Source organism: Euleptes europaea, chromosome 2 (genome assembly GCF_029931775.1).
Source record: "Euleptes europaea isolate rEulEur1 chromosome 2, rEulEur1.hap1, whole genome shotgun sequence".
In the NCBI taxonomy this organism is placed as follows: Eukaryota; Metazoa; Chordata; class Lepidosauria; order Squamata; family Sphaerodactylidae; genus Euleptes; species Euleptes europaea.
The window spans coordinates 75,957,126-75,975,261 of NC_079313.1; the positions used below are offsets into that span (position 1 = coordinate 75,957,126).

The 18,136-nt window shown below is 44.4% G+C and overlaps 1 protein-coding gene across 3 annotated transcripts in view; it reads left to right on the top strand.

Moving 5' to 3' along the window:
• POMGNT1 (protein O-linked mannose N-acetylglucosaminyltransferase 1 (beta 1,2-)) overlaps positions 1-13,060 on the top strand; it is a 28,685-nt gene extending 15,625 nt beyond the window's left edge. For all 3 annotated transcript variants that reach the window (XM_056867607.1, XM_056867608.1, XM_056867609.1), the window contains 13 exons: positions 300-370; positions 1,345-1,420; positions 4,265-4,348; positions 5,142-5,183; positions 5,680-5,738; positions 6,313-6,385; positions 6,514-6,642; positions 7,399-7,524; positions 9,188-9,252; positions 10,476-10,520; positions 11,263-11,398; positions 11,628-11,737; positions 12,853-13,060. In XM_056867607.1, coding sequence (XP_056723585.1) covers positions 300-370; positions 1,345-1,420; positions 4,265-4,348; positions 5,142-5,183; positions 5,680-5,738; positions 6,313-6,385; positions 6,514-6,642; positions 7,399-7,524; positions 9,188-9,252; positions 10,476-10,520; positions 11,263-11,398; positions 11,628-11,737; positions 12,853-12,946 — 1,110 coding nt within the window. In that variant the 3' untranslated portion in view covers positions 12,947-13,060. The remainder of the gene's footprint in view (positions 1-299; positions 371-1,344; positions 1,421-4,264; positions 4,349-5,141; positions 5,184-5,679; positions 5,739-6,312; positions 6,386-6,513; positions 6,643-7,398; positions 7,525-9,187; positions 9,253-10,475; positions 10,521-11,262; positions 11,399-11,627; positions 11,738-12,852) is intronic.
• Positions 13,061-18,136: the final 5,076 nt, after the last annotated feature.

Consider the following 18,136-nt stretch of genomic DNA (forward strand, 5'->3'; position numbering starts at 1 on the left):
ATAAAAATGGGCCAAATTTTGCCAAATCCAATTTTACCGTTTTTTTTTTTTAACAGCCCTACTGCCCACCCCTTATGCTGTCCTTTGGTCTCACTTCCTGTCCTCTTGCACCTTCCTTGTGGCTTCTGCTTGCTTACCCCCCTGAGCCTTAGCAACAAAAATCAACCAAAGATATCTGATGCCTCCTTTGTATAAGCCTGTAGTAGTCTCTTTGCTGTACAAAGGCAATATGGGGTGGGGGGAGGAGGACATGAGTGTTCCTAGCATTCTTGCTCATGGTCCTATTTCTTTTTTTAAAGCTCAAAGACAACAAAGTTTTTGATGTGCCTGTCGCTGTCATTGCAGGAAACAGACCAAACTACCTGTACAGGTGAGTTTGGGGCTGGGTTTGGTATGGTTCTCAGCTGTCACTGCCTGCGCCAAGAGCCAGAGGTGTGTGGGGGGGAATCATCTTCAAACAAACCTAGACTGCATGTAGTATGTATAAAACAGCAAAGGGGGGATCTTTTTGCCAGGCTATCTGCCAAAATTCCTGTTGCTGGGGGGAAATTGGGCTGATAAACACTTTTAATAAGCAAATTCCCGGGCTTTGTGGCCACTTGGGTCAGCCCTGTGGAGGCCTTGGTCTTCTGTGATCAGCAAGAGGAGCCTCTAGCGTCTTGGGTAACTTTCTAGTGTGTATTTTCATGATACCACAGGGAAGGGAAGAGCACCGGGAAGGTAGGAAACTAATTGCACTGCCTGCTTCAGAATACCACACGTCCTAGAACAGGTTCTTGGACGCCTGAAGGGCTTAGTTATTTATTTAAGAAGAATTCTCCCACACTTGCAACCCACACAGATTCGCAAGGCATCGCCCAATCATAAAAGCATAGAAATAGATTTTCCATTTAAAAGAGACAATGAGTTCCTTAACTTCACGTTGCTGGAGTGGACCTGCTTGTGGAGATGATTTCTGCAAAAGATTCAGAAATTAAATTTTAGGCTGAATGGGGCTTCCAGTTGTCAACAGCCGCTTTCTCTTTTGTAAAGTCAGGGTAATATTTTCCCTGACAAGCTGTTTTTCCATGTTTACTTTTCCGGGAAGGAGACTCAAACATATGCCCTCCCCATCTGTAGCCTGAAGTGGTACAGTCCAAGAAAATCTTGAATAATTGGCTCTGCTCATTGATATAAACTGGCATTAAGAATTGCTAGTTTAGAGAAACATATGGTGGGGATGATCATTAGTGAACCAGAAGGGTTTATTAGACATGATACTTAAAATGAAGAGAAATGTTGATAGTAATTATATTAGAAACAGGGTTAGATCATGAGCATTGTTTTTTAATGTATCCCTGGTAGGATGCTTCGATCTCTGCTGTCAGCACAAGGGGTTAATCCTCAGATGATCACTGTCTTCATTGATGGATATTATGAGGTAAGGTTGGGGGGGCATCCCTCCTTTGCTATATCCTCTGATTCATGTCCATAGCATCGTATCAATAACTTTTTCCACCTGACATAAGATACCAATTTTGTGTGAGCTCCAATATTCCACTGGAGGAAGAAATCTCCCTAGAGAACGAGGAGGTGATTTGTGGAAGACTGAGGGAAAGGCTTCCTGCCTCTGCCATCCTACTTACACCAGTGGTTTATGAATCCCACCCTTTCAAGTCACGGGTTGTTTGAAAGATGCATTGTGACTGAGCCAAGAATACAGTTTCCATCCAGTTAAGCCATTTATTTGTAAAATCTCCGGGAGCTGATTCTGTCAGGGTACAGCCCATTTGGAGAGAAACCCTTTGTCCTTCACTCTGTGCTTCACAGATGCAAGGATACCTTCTTTGCTAAATCACAGTGGGTAGCCGTGTTAGTCTGTCTGTGGCAGTAGAAAAGAACAAGAGTCCAGTAGCACCTTAAAAAACTAACAAAATTCTGGCAGGGTATGAGTTTTCGTGAGTCACAGTTCACTTCTTCAGATACATCTGAAATCATGCCCAAGGTCACCCAGCCTCACCCACCTCACAGGGTATCTGTTGTGGGGAGGGGAAGGGAAGGTGCTTGTAAGCCAGTTTTTATCTGCCTTAAGTGGTAGAGAAAGTCAGCATATAAAAACCAACTCATATCTCTTCTTAATGAGATCTGGCCTGACCCAAGTCAAAGCCTGGCTCACTCTGGTTATCGGTTTGGCAGCCTGGTTTATACATGCAGGAAGTGGGGTGGTAGAGACCTGAAAGGCTGATATGAATTGCTCTTCTTCAGACTCCGGGTGGGGAACTGCAATTTCAAATGTTCCTTTGCATAACAATTTCCCTGCAAATAGAGACTTGGCACAGCAAGGAATGGGGGGGGGGGAGAAAACCCTTATCCCTTCTTGTCGGTTTGTATTTGTGGGGAGATTTTTATTCAAAGGAATATTCAGAGATGGAATTTTCCCCTTGCAGTCTGAAGCAGAGCAGTCCATTGGACCATCTCAGGACTCCTCCCCCTCATTCTCCTGCATGGGTGAGCCAGACCTTAGTTTTTGCACCCATTCCAAGTCTTGGTTTAAATGGGCTAGGACCAGGATGCTTGAAAGAGCACTTTCTTTCTTCTGTGGCTCTGGTAGAGCATCTGCTTGGCATGCAGAAGGTCCCAGGTTCGATCCCTGGCATCTCCAGTTAAAGGGACCAGGCAGGTAGGTGATGTGAAAGACCCCTGCCTGAGACCCTGGAGAGCCGCTGCCGGTCTGACTAGACAATACTGACTTTGATGGACCAAGGGTCTGATTCAGTATAAGGCAGCTTCATGTGTACTCCCCCCACCCCATGAGTGGCCTGGGGCAAGTACCTCCACTGGCAGAGTTAAGAATGTTGATGGTGAAGAATGATGCTTTTTCTGCAATGGTGCCCTGCCTATGGAACTCCCTCCCCCAGGGGCCTCCTGCCAGTTAATTCAGTTCATCTAGGAAGGCAACATCACCCCCCTTTAACAGGAGGCTATTTCATTTCAAGCACAACCGTCAGTGAAGCTTGTTTGCTTAAAGTTGCTTTCATCTTGAACACTTAATTGAAATAGATACAGAAAAGTTAGGTTAATTGTTTTTTAATAGTCCATGAGAGAGTTTCATGGATGTGTGGAATTTCTCTGAAGAACATGCTAGAAGGAAGGCTAAATGAGAGGGGAAGAGAATGAAAGGAGAAGGCTTGGGGATCAGAGAGAGGGGAGCTAAGCTGGAGAGCGGGACAAAAAGATGGCTGACAGGAGCCAGAGAACCAGGAGATATGGAGAGGGATGTTGGGAGGCTGCATGGCATTAACCAGGAGCAGTGTCAGAGGAATGGGGAGGAAGAGTATGGGGACCCGAGAGCCATAGTGAGAGACAGAGGGAGAAGTTAGATCATAGCTACCAATCCTGAAGAGTGCTGTCTCCTCAGTGGCAGAGGTAGTTTAGATGGAAAAACCTGACCTGGAGTGTATGGCTGAATCCCAGACTTTATTATATACTTAATTTCCGATCTTTGAGTGGGTGTGGAGAGCCCTATGATAGTGGAGTTAAAGTATCTTATTTGCTTGTTTCAGGATTCAAGTAACTTATTTCTTTTGCCAATATTTGCTTGAGCAAATAGCTTAACTGTGACCAGAGTCTCTGTTGATATCCTGATTAACTCAAAAACAGTGATTGACTATTCGCTTATGGATGTATTTAGACTCAGGAGATGAGTTTTTGTCTTTATAATTAACTCAGGAAGGAGACTAGGTTGCTTTCTTGGATGTGTTAGACAACTCGCTTAAGAGAACCCATTTATGCCTTCTGTAATAGCTGTCCTTTGTCACAAACACTATTTCTCGTGGCTGGAATCTGAAATTCCTTGTGTCTTATAAACTTGCTCTTTTGCAATTCTTAATCTTATTTTGTTTAATTTTATTTTATTAACATTTATACCCCACCATTCTCCTTGGTGGGGGCCCAAAGCAGCTTATATTGTTACATTTTCCTCCACTTTATCCTCACAACCCTGTGAGGTAGATTAGGCTGTGTGTGTGTGAATGGTCATAATCTGGGACATATTCAGGTAAAACATTAATTATCTTCCACTTTAAACCATCACCTTGTATTATATTTTTTATTAAATGAAATCCAGTGCAGTTGTTCTCAGTTGTCTTTGGTAGCATCTGAAGCCTATCTTGTTCTTTTTTTGTTGACTGCTGACAGGCTAATGAAGGATGTGAAAAGGAATAGGCCTTCTACTTGGCTTGAAGAACCCCAGTTACAAATCTTGTATGTTGCCTTATCTTTCCAGGAGCCAATGGATGTGGTGGAATTATTTGGTCTGAAAGGAATTCAGCACACCCCCATCAGCATTAAAAATGCCAGAGTCTCTCAGGTGAGGGTCTCCTTTCTCTTCACCCCTTGGAATCGTGGCAGTGTTTCCTTTGTGGCAGCCTGAGGCATTGAACTGTGACTCACCCTAAAGAACAATGCTTCTTACCTGAGAAACAACTGGCCTAACATAGACTCACCGGTTCAACCAGGTACGCATCAGATTTATTAGCGCTTGGGGTGAGAAACACAGGAATAACTTTCTCACCCTGAGTGCTAATAAATCTAACGAGTCTGCCAAATAAATGAGTAAAAGAACAAACAAACCTTTAGTATCCTCAGTTTGATAGGTAGGTGTGGCCTATGAGCTTTTACTGCAGTAGCTAAGAGCCAAACTAAACATTATCTTTTTTAAAAATGCTGAGTCCAGATTGCAGGTACCTGATGCACTCTCCCTGTAGCCACACAGCAGCTTCGGGGAATATCTCTTTAAAAATGAGCCAGAGCCAGATTTGGCTCAGAACTGTGTTGTGAGGAAGGAGGGGCTCCTGCCTCCCCCCCCCCCACAGTGCCATTTTCCCAAGCTGAAACAGCCCAGAGCGGGGGTTATTTCCCCCTTTCTGCAACTGCGTGTGGGAAAGTGATAAAGAATGTAATGTCTGGGTTGGCCCTAAGTGGAATAATGCTGCTGTATTTGCAGGTAACTACTCTTGGTTGGCCAGATTGGTGAAAGAGGAACTTGTGTGTTCTTTAAAGTAGTACTTCATAAGCAGCTCCTAGCCACTCTTCTGGAAATAAAACAGATTTCAAAAGAGACTCTGTTCTATGTAACATTTTACTCTCTTTTTTTTTTACAGCACTACAAGGCCAGTTTGACTGCAACATTCAACTTGCATCCAGTATGTGGAGCACCCATCCTCTCCTTTTTCTCGTCCCATTCTTACACTGAGCCTGTTCACTCCAAGTTGGAGAAATCTGCTCTTGTAATGCTTATCTATGGAATCACTGGGGAATGTGTTCTGTTGATTGAGAGGATGATGCTCGTGATAATCTATTGTGGAGGCTTTAAAAAAAAAAAAAGCCGTGACATTCTATTTCTTAAAATGCTTTTGGAAACTCATGATTTTACGGTGCTTGGAACAAATGATATTCTCGTACCCTGGTCAGGACCATTTACTTCTGAGATGAAAATGTGATCATTGGTAGACTCTTCTGGATCCTAACTTGTCCGCATTTAGATTGGTGCCAGTGTAATGCTGACAGGAATGAAATTGTTGACTTTTAGTATTACCTACTGAAGAATGTTGTCGTCGTCACTTGGGTGGGAACATTATCCCTCCTGGCTCTCATGGGCTTTGCTCACTTCATTCTCTTTCTGTGTCCTCCCCTCTTCAGGATGCCAAATTTGCTGTGGTGCTGGAAGAAGACTTGGACATTTCCATTGATTTCTTCAGGTATCAGTTGATTCTGTAGCCAAAACACAACTATGCCCTGATCCCATTTTTTCCCTGTTAACAAGAAACTCAGGCAGGGCCTTTAAAAAAAAAAAAAATGTGACCAAACTAATTTTAGTTGCTGTTCTACAATTAACGGTGGGAATAGCAAACTAGTGAAAAAAGTGTGAGAGAGGAGGTTTAGCTGTGTAGTCTTCAGACAGGGAAGATGGAAGATAGGAGTTCCTCCAACCAGCCTCTTAAAATAAGATCAAAGGGCAGAAAACTAAGGGTGAAAATGAATGTGGGACGGTACCTGTGATCAAACTGAGCATTTACTTCAGTCATCCTTGTTATCCATTTGGTCACATGCCTAACTTTGTTTTGGATCCACTCACGTTGCTGGGTTTGCCCATCATTTGATTGATCTGCTCGTTTTGATTTTGTTCCATGTGCTATGCTTTTTAGAACATAAGGCAGTAGGATAAGGAAGCCACCAAACTTAGTGTTGGCTACTGTCTGGAAAACCAGCTTCACCAAGGTTGACTTAAACACAGGCTCCTTCCAACCATGTTTTTGTTTCTTCTTTTAACAGTTTCCTAAGCCAGACTATCTATTTGCTGGAGGAAGATGACAGCTTGTACTGTATCTCTGCCTGGAATGATCAGGTGATTTGTTATTTCATTACCCCTTCCTTCCCTCCTGTTCACTGTTCAGCAGAATCCTCTGAAGGTGCACAGTTATGAAGTGCTATCTACTGGGAAAGACTTTTAAAAATTCTTTTTTTGGCACTTAGGGTTATGAGCACACAGCTGAGGATCCATCCCTCTTGTATCGTGTAGAGACCATGCCGGGCTTGGGTTGGGTGTTAAGGAAGTCCCTGTACAAGGATGAGTTGGAGCCCAAATGGCCAACGCCAGAAAAGGTCAGTGTTGTCTCTGTTGGACTTTCCTTATGGAACAGGACCTGTTTTTTTCCATTGAATCCCAAATGTCGGGTAGAACACCAGAGTGATATTCAGTGACCGAACAACACACAATAGCCCTTCTTGCAGCATTAGCACCATGAAAAACCTCTGGTAGTACCATTTGATTTAAAAGGGCAAGGTAGATAGATGTCTTCGTGCTATCTTCAGAATTTTCCTGTGGACACAAAAGTGAAGGATAAGAATCTAAAGAGTCTAAACTTCTCCCAAATTTTGTTACCCTTTGCAAAGTTCTGTGGAAGGATCAGGAAGAAGAGATGTCACTACTGAAATGTTTGAGATTTGGAATCTCATTGTGTGAAATGTCATGGATGAGAAACTACAAAAATCCTAAGTTCATGTTTGAAAATGATCATCAAAGTTCCATGCTCCCCTCTCAATCCATGTTATAACGTGTGCATCCATGCCACTTGGAAATAAACCTCTTTGTGAAGGACATCTCTTCCTGGCATGCTCTTGTGCCTGTCATTTACAAATGATTGCGGCAGAATAGGTGGTTGGACTTGGCAAAGTGATTAAGGAACCTACAGCAGTTTTTAATAAGGAACATATCTTGACCTGCTTTCCCCATGAACCTTTCACTTGGCATGTCAGGATGAAGATATGGGGGAAAGGGTTACAGGAAACAGATTCTTTCCAGATGTGCATTTCTTGCATTCTGCTCTACTGTTACCTCTGTGTTTGTGCTTCCTTCAGCTCTGGGACTGGGATATGTGGATGCGAATGCCCGAGCAGCGGAAGGGCCGAGAATGCATCATCCCTGATGTATCACGTTCGTACCATTTTGGCATTGTGGGGCTCAACATGAATGGCTACTTCCATGTGAGTAACCATATAGACCTATACACAGAGAGAGCAGGCACCACTTGCGCTGCCTAGCAGACACTAACTGGGGCAATCTGTTAGCATCCCATTTTGATGTCTTAGGGAAATTCATGTTGTGTGTTTTCTGACTTGGTAAATAGTTAAAATATGGTCACTGTTCAGCTTCTCATCCCTCCTTTGCTATCAAGAGAGCTTGACTATCCCAAGCAAAATCTAACGTTTCTTATTTATTTATAGACCTGCCTTTCTCACAGGCATCCCTGAACCCAAGTCATATGGAAGAAGCTGTCTGCCCTCCCTTCGACATGAGCGAGCCTTCATATGGAGTGATAATTAATTGGCATCTTAACATAAAAGCGATTCATGCTGGATCAGACCAGTGGTCCACCTGGCTCACCATCCTTTTCACCCATTGGCCAACTAGCTGCCCTGAAAGGCCAACAACAGGGCATAGAGGCCAAAGCCTCTTCCTGTTCCCCTCCCCATCGCAGCACTGGTATTCACAGTGGTTCTGCCTCTGTACATGGAGATTCCATTGAGTTATCATGGCTAATAGCCACTGAACGATCTATTTGCCTTGAATTTGTCAAATCTCCTTTTAGAGCCAAACTAAACCAACAGTCATCATTGCATCCTATGGCAGTGAATTCCACAGGTTTAAGTGGTAAACACCTTCCTTTGTTTGTCCTAAACCTGCTGCCCATTCTTCCTCTGTAGAGCTTGTTTATGTGCGTAATAATTCTGTCCTTAATGGTTTCCACTAATTTATCTGGAATAGACATCAGGTTTACTGGCTTGTAACTTCCTGGATCTCCGTTGGATTCTGATTTTTAGCAACATTGCATATTTTTGTTAGGACATCACCAGGTGTGTACTATCAAGTCCTAGTAACGCTGCTTCTAAATTTATTCATTTGCACTCGTAACATTTTCACCTCTCTTTAACTTTGTTCTTCTGCCCCCCTTTTCCAAAAACAGCAGCTCTAATTTGGGGTAACTACCCTATATTTTCCACAGTGAAAGCAGATACAAAGAATTCATTCATTTTCTCTGCTGTCTTGGTAATCTGCACCCCACTTTGTCGTCCCCCCCCCCGGGTCTCCTTGGCCAGTTTCCTGAATGCATCCCCATGTTCACAAGACAGAACATCTCTGGATACCCAGCTGCAAGATAAATAGGGCTGAGCTACCTTCTTCATACCCACCTTGAGAATACTTGGATGAATCTGGTTGGCTGGTGTAGGAAAGAGAACAGGATTAGATAAACTTTGGTCTGAGTTGCTACTTTCAATTCTCGTTTTGATTTAAAATGCCTTATAGGCCTATGAGCAAATAAACTCAACACCAGCTGCTTATTCAGTAATTTATTTAGCAATATATTTGATATTTACTCTACCTCTCCCCTTGTAAAATGCATTAAGTGCTGGTGCACGCAAAATGACCGCTATGCAGAACCCACATTAAAGTCCTTCCTCTAGTGGCTGCCTCCATCATGTGAATTTGCTCACCATGATGGGGGTGGGGGTACTTGGTTGCAGCTACAATCACTGTTCTGGTGTGCAGAAGCCCAGATTCCCTACTTGTTCACTGAGTTCTTGGCCAAGTCTAGGAAGAGATGAGCAGTAAATCCTAAAGATGTTTTTTTGCTCTTCATTTTACTAGGAAGCCTATTTCAAAAAGCACAAGTTCAACACCGTCCCCAACGTACAGCTTAAAAATGTGGAGAGGTGAGTGTGATGCATGTGTAACTAGCAGCCCATCCTAGGCTTGTTTGGATCTGGACATGCTGTCTTGTTGATGCACCTGTCTAGGCTGGACTTGCTCACTTAGGACCTCTGTACACATTAAAGTTCACAGGTTGGGTCTGCATTGCTCCCCCGCCCCCATGTCAGGTGCAACACAATCACACGTGAGTTGTGAGTTCTCCTCAGTTCCTGTACATGCAGTGCCTAGTTAGGATCAGGACCACAGTGCGTGTGGAGAAGGGGCTTCAGCCTCCTCCCCCCCCCCCCCGGTGCCGTTTTCTCAGCCTGAAACTGTCCCAGGGGAGCACTCTTGGCCTGTTGGGGAAAATTCAACTTGAGGGTTTCCCCAGATAGAATCCCCAGGACTGTTTCAGGTTGATAAAACTAATGCTAATCTGCATTTCCACACCATTTTAGTTATGTCTTCCCACATATACTTATCTCTACAAGTGCTTGTTCTCTCTTCCTACCTCATCTCCTGTTTATGTGCCCTTGTGTGAATCTAGACTCTATGGCTCACCCCCATCTCTCCTAATTTCCTTCTGAGAGCCAGTGTGGTGTAGTGGTTAAGAGTGGCGGATTCTAATCTGGTGAACCAGGTTTGTTTCGTGCTCCTCCACATGCAGCCTGCTGGGCGACCTTGGGCCAGTTGCTGTTCTCTCAGAACTCTCTCAGCCCACCTACCTCACAAGGTGCCTGTGGGGGGGGGGAAGGGAAGGTGCTTGTAAGTTGTGTTGAGACTCCTCAAGGTAGAGAAAAGCGGGGTATAAAAACCAACTCTTCTTTTCTTCTGTGCTCCCAATTTTTCCATCTGTTGAGCATCTAGTGAACCTGCTGGTGAACCTGCAGGATATCAGTCATAGGCGTCCAGTTGGGCATCACTGGAGTGCATCTACCCCTCTGACTCCCACAGTCTGGCATAGGCTTCCTGTGCTAGTCTCAATTCTTGCCTCCTCAAAACATATGCAAAGAGCAGGAGAGAAGAGACTTGGGGGAAGGAGGGACCAATGGCCTGATTTAGTTTTCAAGATGTTCCTCCTATAGTAGGGCCAAAGGGCTTGTGACTTTAACCACACCTGCAGAATGCCTTCTCTGGTACTATTAATTGCTACCTTGACACACAATCTGAGCTGCTTTCAAATAATTCCTGTAACAAGTCTTGTATGCATACTTGCACACAGCAAACTCTCTTTTTTATCACACAGCTTAAAGAAAGATGCATATGAGATTGAGATTCACCAACTGCTCAGGTAACTTACGTATTGGGTAATGATACATCTCTTGTGGCTTTGAGGAATCCTCTCTTAAGTGAGGGAGGAAGCAAGAACCATCTAAGTTGGAGAATAGTTCTAGTGAGCTGTTTATTGGCAGGCAGTGTCCATCTTCAGGATCCTCCTGTGCCAATTCTGATAGTAAGCTATGTCTGCTCTGAATGTATTTTGATGGAAAGCAAGATTTTGCCAAAAAACCTCAACTATAGAAGAAAAAAGGAATAGGCCTTTGGACTACTTTAAAAGTTTCCCAGGGAAATTTATATATATATTAATTTCTTTAAAACATTTTATGCTTCCTCTCCACTTGATCAGGGTCTCCAAGACTACACATCTACATATGTTGAAGTTTGATTTCTAATTGTAGAGCATGTGCGTGCTTGATAAAGCAAGAGTGTGTTATCAGATGGTATAATTCAGATGTATAGAACAGATGCTGGAGACTTCTTGTCCAACATTTTTGGGGGAGACATCTGACAAAGTGACACTTGAACGACAGACAATTCTAGGCCCATCCTGCAGGCTTACAGTCTGGTTTATTAAATTTTTGAAAAATTTACTAGATTTTGCAGTCCTTTAAAAAATATTATTAAATACAACTTCTGCCGACTTCTCATGTGAGATTTCTTGGATTGCTGATTATGCCTGTGAGTATGCCCCTGTATTGGAATCCTTTGATATCTGTCCTCCTCTTTCCTCCCTGCCCCCACCACTTCATCAGTGAGGCTGAGGTTTTGGATCACAGCAAGAACCCCTGTGAGGATTCCTTTGTGCCAGACACAGAGGGAAAGATCTATGTGATGTATATCAAGATGGAGCAAGAAGCAGATTTCACTACCTGGACTCAGCTTGCCAAGGTAAGTTCCAATCTTTCCTATCAACCTACGATACAGAACGTAGAAGACGCCATCATTAAATTGTGTTAGTTACAAGCAGCAAATGATTTCAAAGCCAGTGCAGGAAAGCAGCTCCTAATGGCAGTTTCACTCTTTCTGTATTCTTATGAGATCTAGGGAGCTTTGACTGCCATTGACTCAGGCTCACTGCCACATTGCTTGTAAACTTTCCCCTTTCCTCTGCCCTTAGTGCCTCCATATCTGGGATCTGGATGTCCGTGGGAACCACAAGGGACTATGGCGGCTCTTCCGGAAAAAGAACCCCTTCTTGGTAGTAGGAGTTCCTGTCTCGCCATATTCGTAAGTGTCCTTGGGGAGAAGCTGCTTCCTCAAAGGCCCCTGACCTTCCCTTTCTGATCCATTTGGTGCCAGTCTACTTAGTTGGGACAGCTTCTCTCCTTGCATTATTCTAGTGTTTCCTCAACTGGCTGTCTCTTCAACAAATGGCATTGATGTGATGGTTCAGCAGGAGGCAGCGCAGAAATGTCTAGTTGAGCGCCAAGCCCATTGTCATGTTGTCACCTCCACTCTTCTGGTGCCTGTTCCATCTTCTCTAAAACTGAAAACAAAAAAGCAAAAGGTGTAGAGAACTTGGCGAGAGATTGGAGCGTGTGGCAAAACATAATTCATCATTCCTGTATATTGCATAAATACATAGGGTGCATCCTGTTTAAAATTTACCATGTTCGGTGGAAATACAGGTATTTGGCCTAACAATACTGCTGGCATGGCATAAAACTGTATAATCCACAATGTGTCTTGCACACATGTCTCATTTTAACAAGAATGCTTTAGAAGTTGTTTTGTAGGGTGTCTGATACACCATTTTGAACGCATGGCAGTCGGTTAGGGTTTGGTTGGAACCCAAGTTGTTCACAAGAGAAGAAAACTGGACTCTTTGATTGGCCTCCGTGTGTGCCGCCAATGATGGTTTAGCACTTCATCTGGCTCTAAAGTGGCTGTGGGTATATACAGGGGGGACTTCAAGAGGCCCTCGCAGAATGCAAATGGTGCAAGATAACTGCGAATGTGGGAGGCAGTGATCAGGGAATAGATGAATAGGGAAGCATGCAGGATGTGTAGTCATAGACTGGTCACGAGCAACAGAAGAGAGACCATCGTGTGGAGTTTCTTTGTCACATGAACACATGAAGCTGCCTTATACTGAATCAAACCCTTGGTCCATCAAAATCAGTACTTTGCCTTTCACATCACCTACTTGCCTAGTCCCTTTAATTGGAGATGCCAGGGATTGAACCTGGGACCTTCTGCATGCCAAGCAGAGGCTGTACCACTGAGCCACAGCCCCTCCCTCGATTCCAGTTACCGGGTCGAGTTCTTAACTTCCCCTCCCCTCCGTCTTGAGTACCCTGGTCATCGGTCACCTCCTTTCTCTTCTCCCTCCTTCCTTTTAGACTCAAGAAACCTTCATCAGTGACCCCAGTCTACATGGAACCCCAAGCCAAGGATGAGGCACCAGGTCCTGTGGCAGCGGCAGAGCAAACGTGAAGCAGAACTGGCCTGTCATTCGGATCGCCTTTGCTGCCTGCTGTGGGAAGAGAGGCACCGGCAGCCGTGGAGCTCCACGGGATCTGTGTGTCATTTTGTCTGAGGGTCTTAGAAGTAGGGGGGAAAGACAGACAAGCTACAGGGCACCCCCCTGCCCCCGAGGCACCTGCCGTCGAGTGTGGATGAGTTGCCCTGGGAAGGCCATTTGCAGGCACCATTTAGTATTTTTCTATGCCACTGCAACAATGCGATTTGTCTCATTTTTAACACTGATGCTTTACTAACTGTGGCCTCCTTTCCCCAAATTGGGGGCTGGGCCAGAGGGAGCTGTTTGAAAGGGATTGGTTCCTTTTTTTTGGTAGGAGCTTTTCCCACACTGCTGCTTCAGGATTTTTTATTATTATTATTTATTAACTCTGTGTGGTCTGCATACTTCTACAGGCTGTTTTGGCTTGCTTGTATTTCTGGTGGTTTCCAAGATGGGTATTGTGATGCAGATTGGATCCCTTGAAAGTATCTGGGAGGCATTCTGTGAAAAAGATGAGCCAGCCTTCCTGCAGCTTAGCTAATAGGTGGCCAAGCAGATAGGTCACCTGCACACAGGGAAGGTGGAGGCTGCAGCATCAGGATGCCAGCCACACAGGCACTCCGTGTGTCAGCAAGCAGTGTGGAATACCCCTTATGGATTCTCCAGCCAGTTCCCTTCTCTTCCCCAGTTTGTGTCAGAGGGGGCATGCCATGCAAGAAAGGGACCTCCTAGGTTCTGTCTTCTGTCTACCCAGTGGGTTTTTTTGGCGAATGAAGGCCACTCTTCCTAGCTCCAACTTATGGCGCAAGTCAGAGTGGCAGCAGCTTGCAAAGGCCAAGAATGTAGGGCTTGTCACTGTTACTGTTCAGTAGCTGCAGCTCGTGGTACTGTACAATGTCCAGGAAAAGGACCGCAGACCAGGTGCAAAAAGTGCCTTGAGTGAGCAAGTGGTGGTCTTAGAAGGTCTTGGTGTCCATCGGTTCTTAAAAGTACAGGTGAAGAGAAATGCATCTAACCAAAATGTTTAATGCTGCCTATTTCTTTGGGTTTCTCTGGGTTTAAAAATCCCAACTCAGAAACACAGTTGTTCCACCGTTGGTCTTGTGTGCGGATGAGCAGTGGCATGTTACTTCATAGGTTGTTGGCCTGACTCTTGATGGTATGTGCCCATAGAAGAAATTTGCTCATGGTCAAGAGTTAATGGGACTTGAGTCTCTTCTGACTCTGCCATCCTGGTTGTTTGAAGCCGAGGCTGCTGATGCTGATTTCTCAAAGAGCAGGCTCGTGTGCGCACACCACAGGAAAGGGGCCCAGTCCTTCAGTTGTCCTGGATCTTAGTTTGGCGGTGTGGAGGTCAAGGAAGGGGTCAGCAATTCAGGAACAGAAGGTGAAGAGAGGCTTCCTTTTCCACATCCTGTGCCTTATGAGGTGAAGAGAATTCAGTAGAATTATTCAGTGAACAACAGCAGGAATGGGAGTACTGCGATTTAAGGGACAGTTGGATTCCAGTTCTACACAACTCTTCCCTTCCATTTGGTTGATGCTTGTTGTTTTCTCTTCTCCCTCCAAGCTAATCCAAGTCCTGGTCCTGTGAGGGCTTTCACTAGAGGTATAACAAGGAGAGTAGCCAGCACAGTGTTACAACATCCATTTAATCTGTCCACAAGGCAGTAGTGCCCCCCATAGCTAGGTTTCCATCCTTTGCTGCCTCTTCTGGGGCTGGAGAGGCCTCTTGAATTGGAAGTGTTGTGCTTCACAACTGCTAGTGTTTTTTTTTATCTTCCTACTAGTCCTAAAGCCCCGTGGTTCCTGTAATTGAGGAGGCCACAAGGTATTTCCTTTAGAAAGACCTGTACGTGAGTTGATACTTACAGAGGTGACCCATGAATTTGTGTCTGTCCTCGATCCACCCCATACCATTTTTGTAAGAAAACAGGGGTAGCATGGGTTAACCCCTTGTCTCTGACAGATGGGTTCAGTTATTAACCAGATGGTGTAAGATGCACATGAAACCAGCTCGTCCAGTGTAGTGAATGGGAGAAGTGTATGAGTATTTCTTGGCCCTTCCATTTGGCTTTGGGGTAAGTATGCCATGGAAGAGGTTGTCTTCCAGCTGCATGACAAACAGAACCCAGAGTGGAAAGTACAGCAGGCCCTGCTTGAGATTAATAGAGGCTTCCTAAACATAGTTACACCTTTGTAAGTCCATTGACTTTGATGGACTTACAAGGGTGTAACTCTGCTTAGGAAGGCACTGTACATGCAGCTTCTTCCACCAGTTCATAACAACTTGTTCAGTTGCATCATATTTCATTGCAGGAAGATTGGGCCTCACATGCTATTCTTCCATTACCCCCCCCCCCAAAAAAAAACCCACTGTGGCAGGCATTTTTGCCAGATACTGTGGAAATTAATACAGGGCCACTCTGCGTGTTTTTCAGAAGAATAGCTCCCACTTGTTCCCCATGCGTCTCCACAGTAAGCAGCATAAAGTGGAGGAGCCATAGGTACCATAAACTGGTACTTGGAAGATGTTCCTCAGTCAACCAACATTCATCAGCACAAGTTCAGTTTGTATTCTTTTCAAACATGCACAGAACTAAGTCTTCTGCAGGATGAATGGTGGCCAGATGAGAATTTTCTCTATCCTATAATGAATGAAATGGTTCTCCTTGTAAAGCAGCTAATCAGTGGGCTAATTATTAAGTGATAACATGGTACAGTTTTTGTTTTTTTGTTTAAGACAATGCCGCTCATAATTAGGAGTGGGACCTTTGGTCAAGGGAGTAACTTATCAACCTAGCTCTGCAAGGCCAACCACTTGAATGAACTACAAGCATGCTATAAACATGTTCCTCTTATTTGGTAACAGGGAGGATTGAAAGCCACCTAGCCTCCAAGGCTTTTATTCACTTGGTGGTTCTGTTTAGAGAGTCAGCAAACAAATATCCTATTCATTGACAAGAACTGAAATTATTTCAGATTCAGAAGGCACAGCTCTGGAATCTGAAAGTATATGACAGGAGACAAGAAGGAAGACTCATTTCTTTGGTAAGAGTTCAGGAACTGTAAGACTAGGCAGTGGTGTGTTACGTTCTCACTGTGTAGGGTCATAGAGACTTGATATGGAAGAGCAGAAGATCATAGAGATGTGTAACTGCAGAGCTATGTTGGTTGCTTTCCATAGTAAAGCAGTTGCTGCCTATCTAGTGTTCGAAATTGGGGGGGCTCCACAGCTATCAAAAACAAGGATTCCTTGTGTTAAGTGGGGCTCTCTTCCTTACATGTGCTTAAAGATCCATCAGCTTGGTTTATACAACACCTGGCATCCTAGTAGTACACCTTTTTGCCAATCAGAATCAATTAGCAAGAAGAAACTATTTTGAATGGATTTCTGTTACACTGAATAGCTGAAGAAGTTCTTCGGTTCTAATGTTTTCCTAGCTGCTTCAGTTCGTTACTCTCTCTAGTGCTGTTGACAAGTCAACCATTGAAAAATTGGAACTGGTGGTTCTGTTTGACTCTGGCTGGCCCCCAAAACAATTAAGGTGGTTTAATTAAGGTGGAAGTAGGCCTTTTCATCTGCAGAGTCAGTCAGGCTGTGTGATTCTGCTCCATAGTTCTAAAAACTTAGATTTTCAAAATGTCAGAAAGGAACATTATCCTGCTCCCAGCACTAGTAAATGGTACCACTTCCGGACTGCCTAACCAAATGCAAAACATTTTGTGATGCTGTCGTCACAGATACCATGGAAACAATACCTTGCAGGGGGAAACTTTTATATTTATGCAAAGAATTTACTTTTATGAGGTTGGTGAGTTTTAGTTTAGGGGGTGAGAGGTATTTGTTGTTTATAGAGAAAGTGGTGAAAAGAACTGTTCTAGGATATGTTTTTCCCCTGGGCAATAAGAGAATTGTTGCAAAGTAGGTACAGCAATTTATAAGCCCCTTAGAATTTTCCACATACTCATAATGTTCCCTTGCAAGTAAAGGCACAGTCCAGCTCTGTTTTAAGTCACCAGGCATTTTAACAGCACTGGAAGCGCATTACGCACTCTGTAACTAGACAGGTGAGGCCAGTGCACTTATCTCTGACTAGGCGGTTCCAGTGGAACAGACTTGCCTTTCTCTGCATTCCACCCAACGCTTGCTGTCCTTTGCATGCTTATTGTCCAGCAGCTCTCATTGAATTCTGTGGAACTTATTGCTGAGTAAACATGTGTAGGATCAGGACTTCAAGTACAGAACAAAAATGGCTGAACTTTCCATTCACCCTTAAACGCCTCATCGTGCTGCTGTTTTCTTATATAATCCCCCTTAATTGAGATCGCCTTGTTTCTTGCCAAAATTCACAAGTCCAGGGATCGTGCAGCTCTGCTCTGGATCTCTACAAGCCCAGCAGGAGCTGGCATTTAAATGCTGGTTGTTTTAATACATTGACTTCTGTCCTTGCCATTAGGGTTGCCAGCTAGGAGGAGCATTCGGCGGACAAAGGCTGAGAAAACTGTGTCACACCGTGCTCTAGGAATTTCCCCAATCTCTATAGTAAAACCCCTAAAGAACAAGGGAATTCCTAAGGTGTCATAGCATTCTCCCCCGGTTTTGCTGCTGCTGCTCCGTTGAGTGAGGGTGGGAGCCAGAGCAGTGGAGGCAGGAGGTTGCCTGCCATAACAGGCAGCCTGGTAAATCTACATGCCACTTACTTCAGCTATAATCTTTCTAGCTGGTCCCTACTAAGGGCAGAATGCTGATAAAATCTGCTCGGTCTGATCCAGAAAATCAGTGTTTAGGTCCTTACAAGATCCCAGAAGCTGGAGAATTGATCCCTGAATCAGGGCTGCTGGGGGGAGAGAAAATAGGGGGACAAAATGATAGAGGCTAATGGTCACCTGTGGCGGCCGTATGCAGCTGGGCAAACCATGTGAGTCTGGGTGGTGTATGGCGTGGCCCCAGAGAGTATCTTTCTAGGGGGCTATGGTGGTTCTCAGCACCATCTGCTCTGCACATTTCAGATTGTTTACCTCCTGAGGTATCTTGGACTGAAATGCAGGTACTTCATTTCTGTCTTGAAATATCTGGCATTTTCCAGCCATACACGTTTCTGAATCTGTGAGGAATCTTCTAATAACATTTTCCCGCCCATTGTCATTTTTTCTGGTCT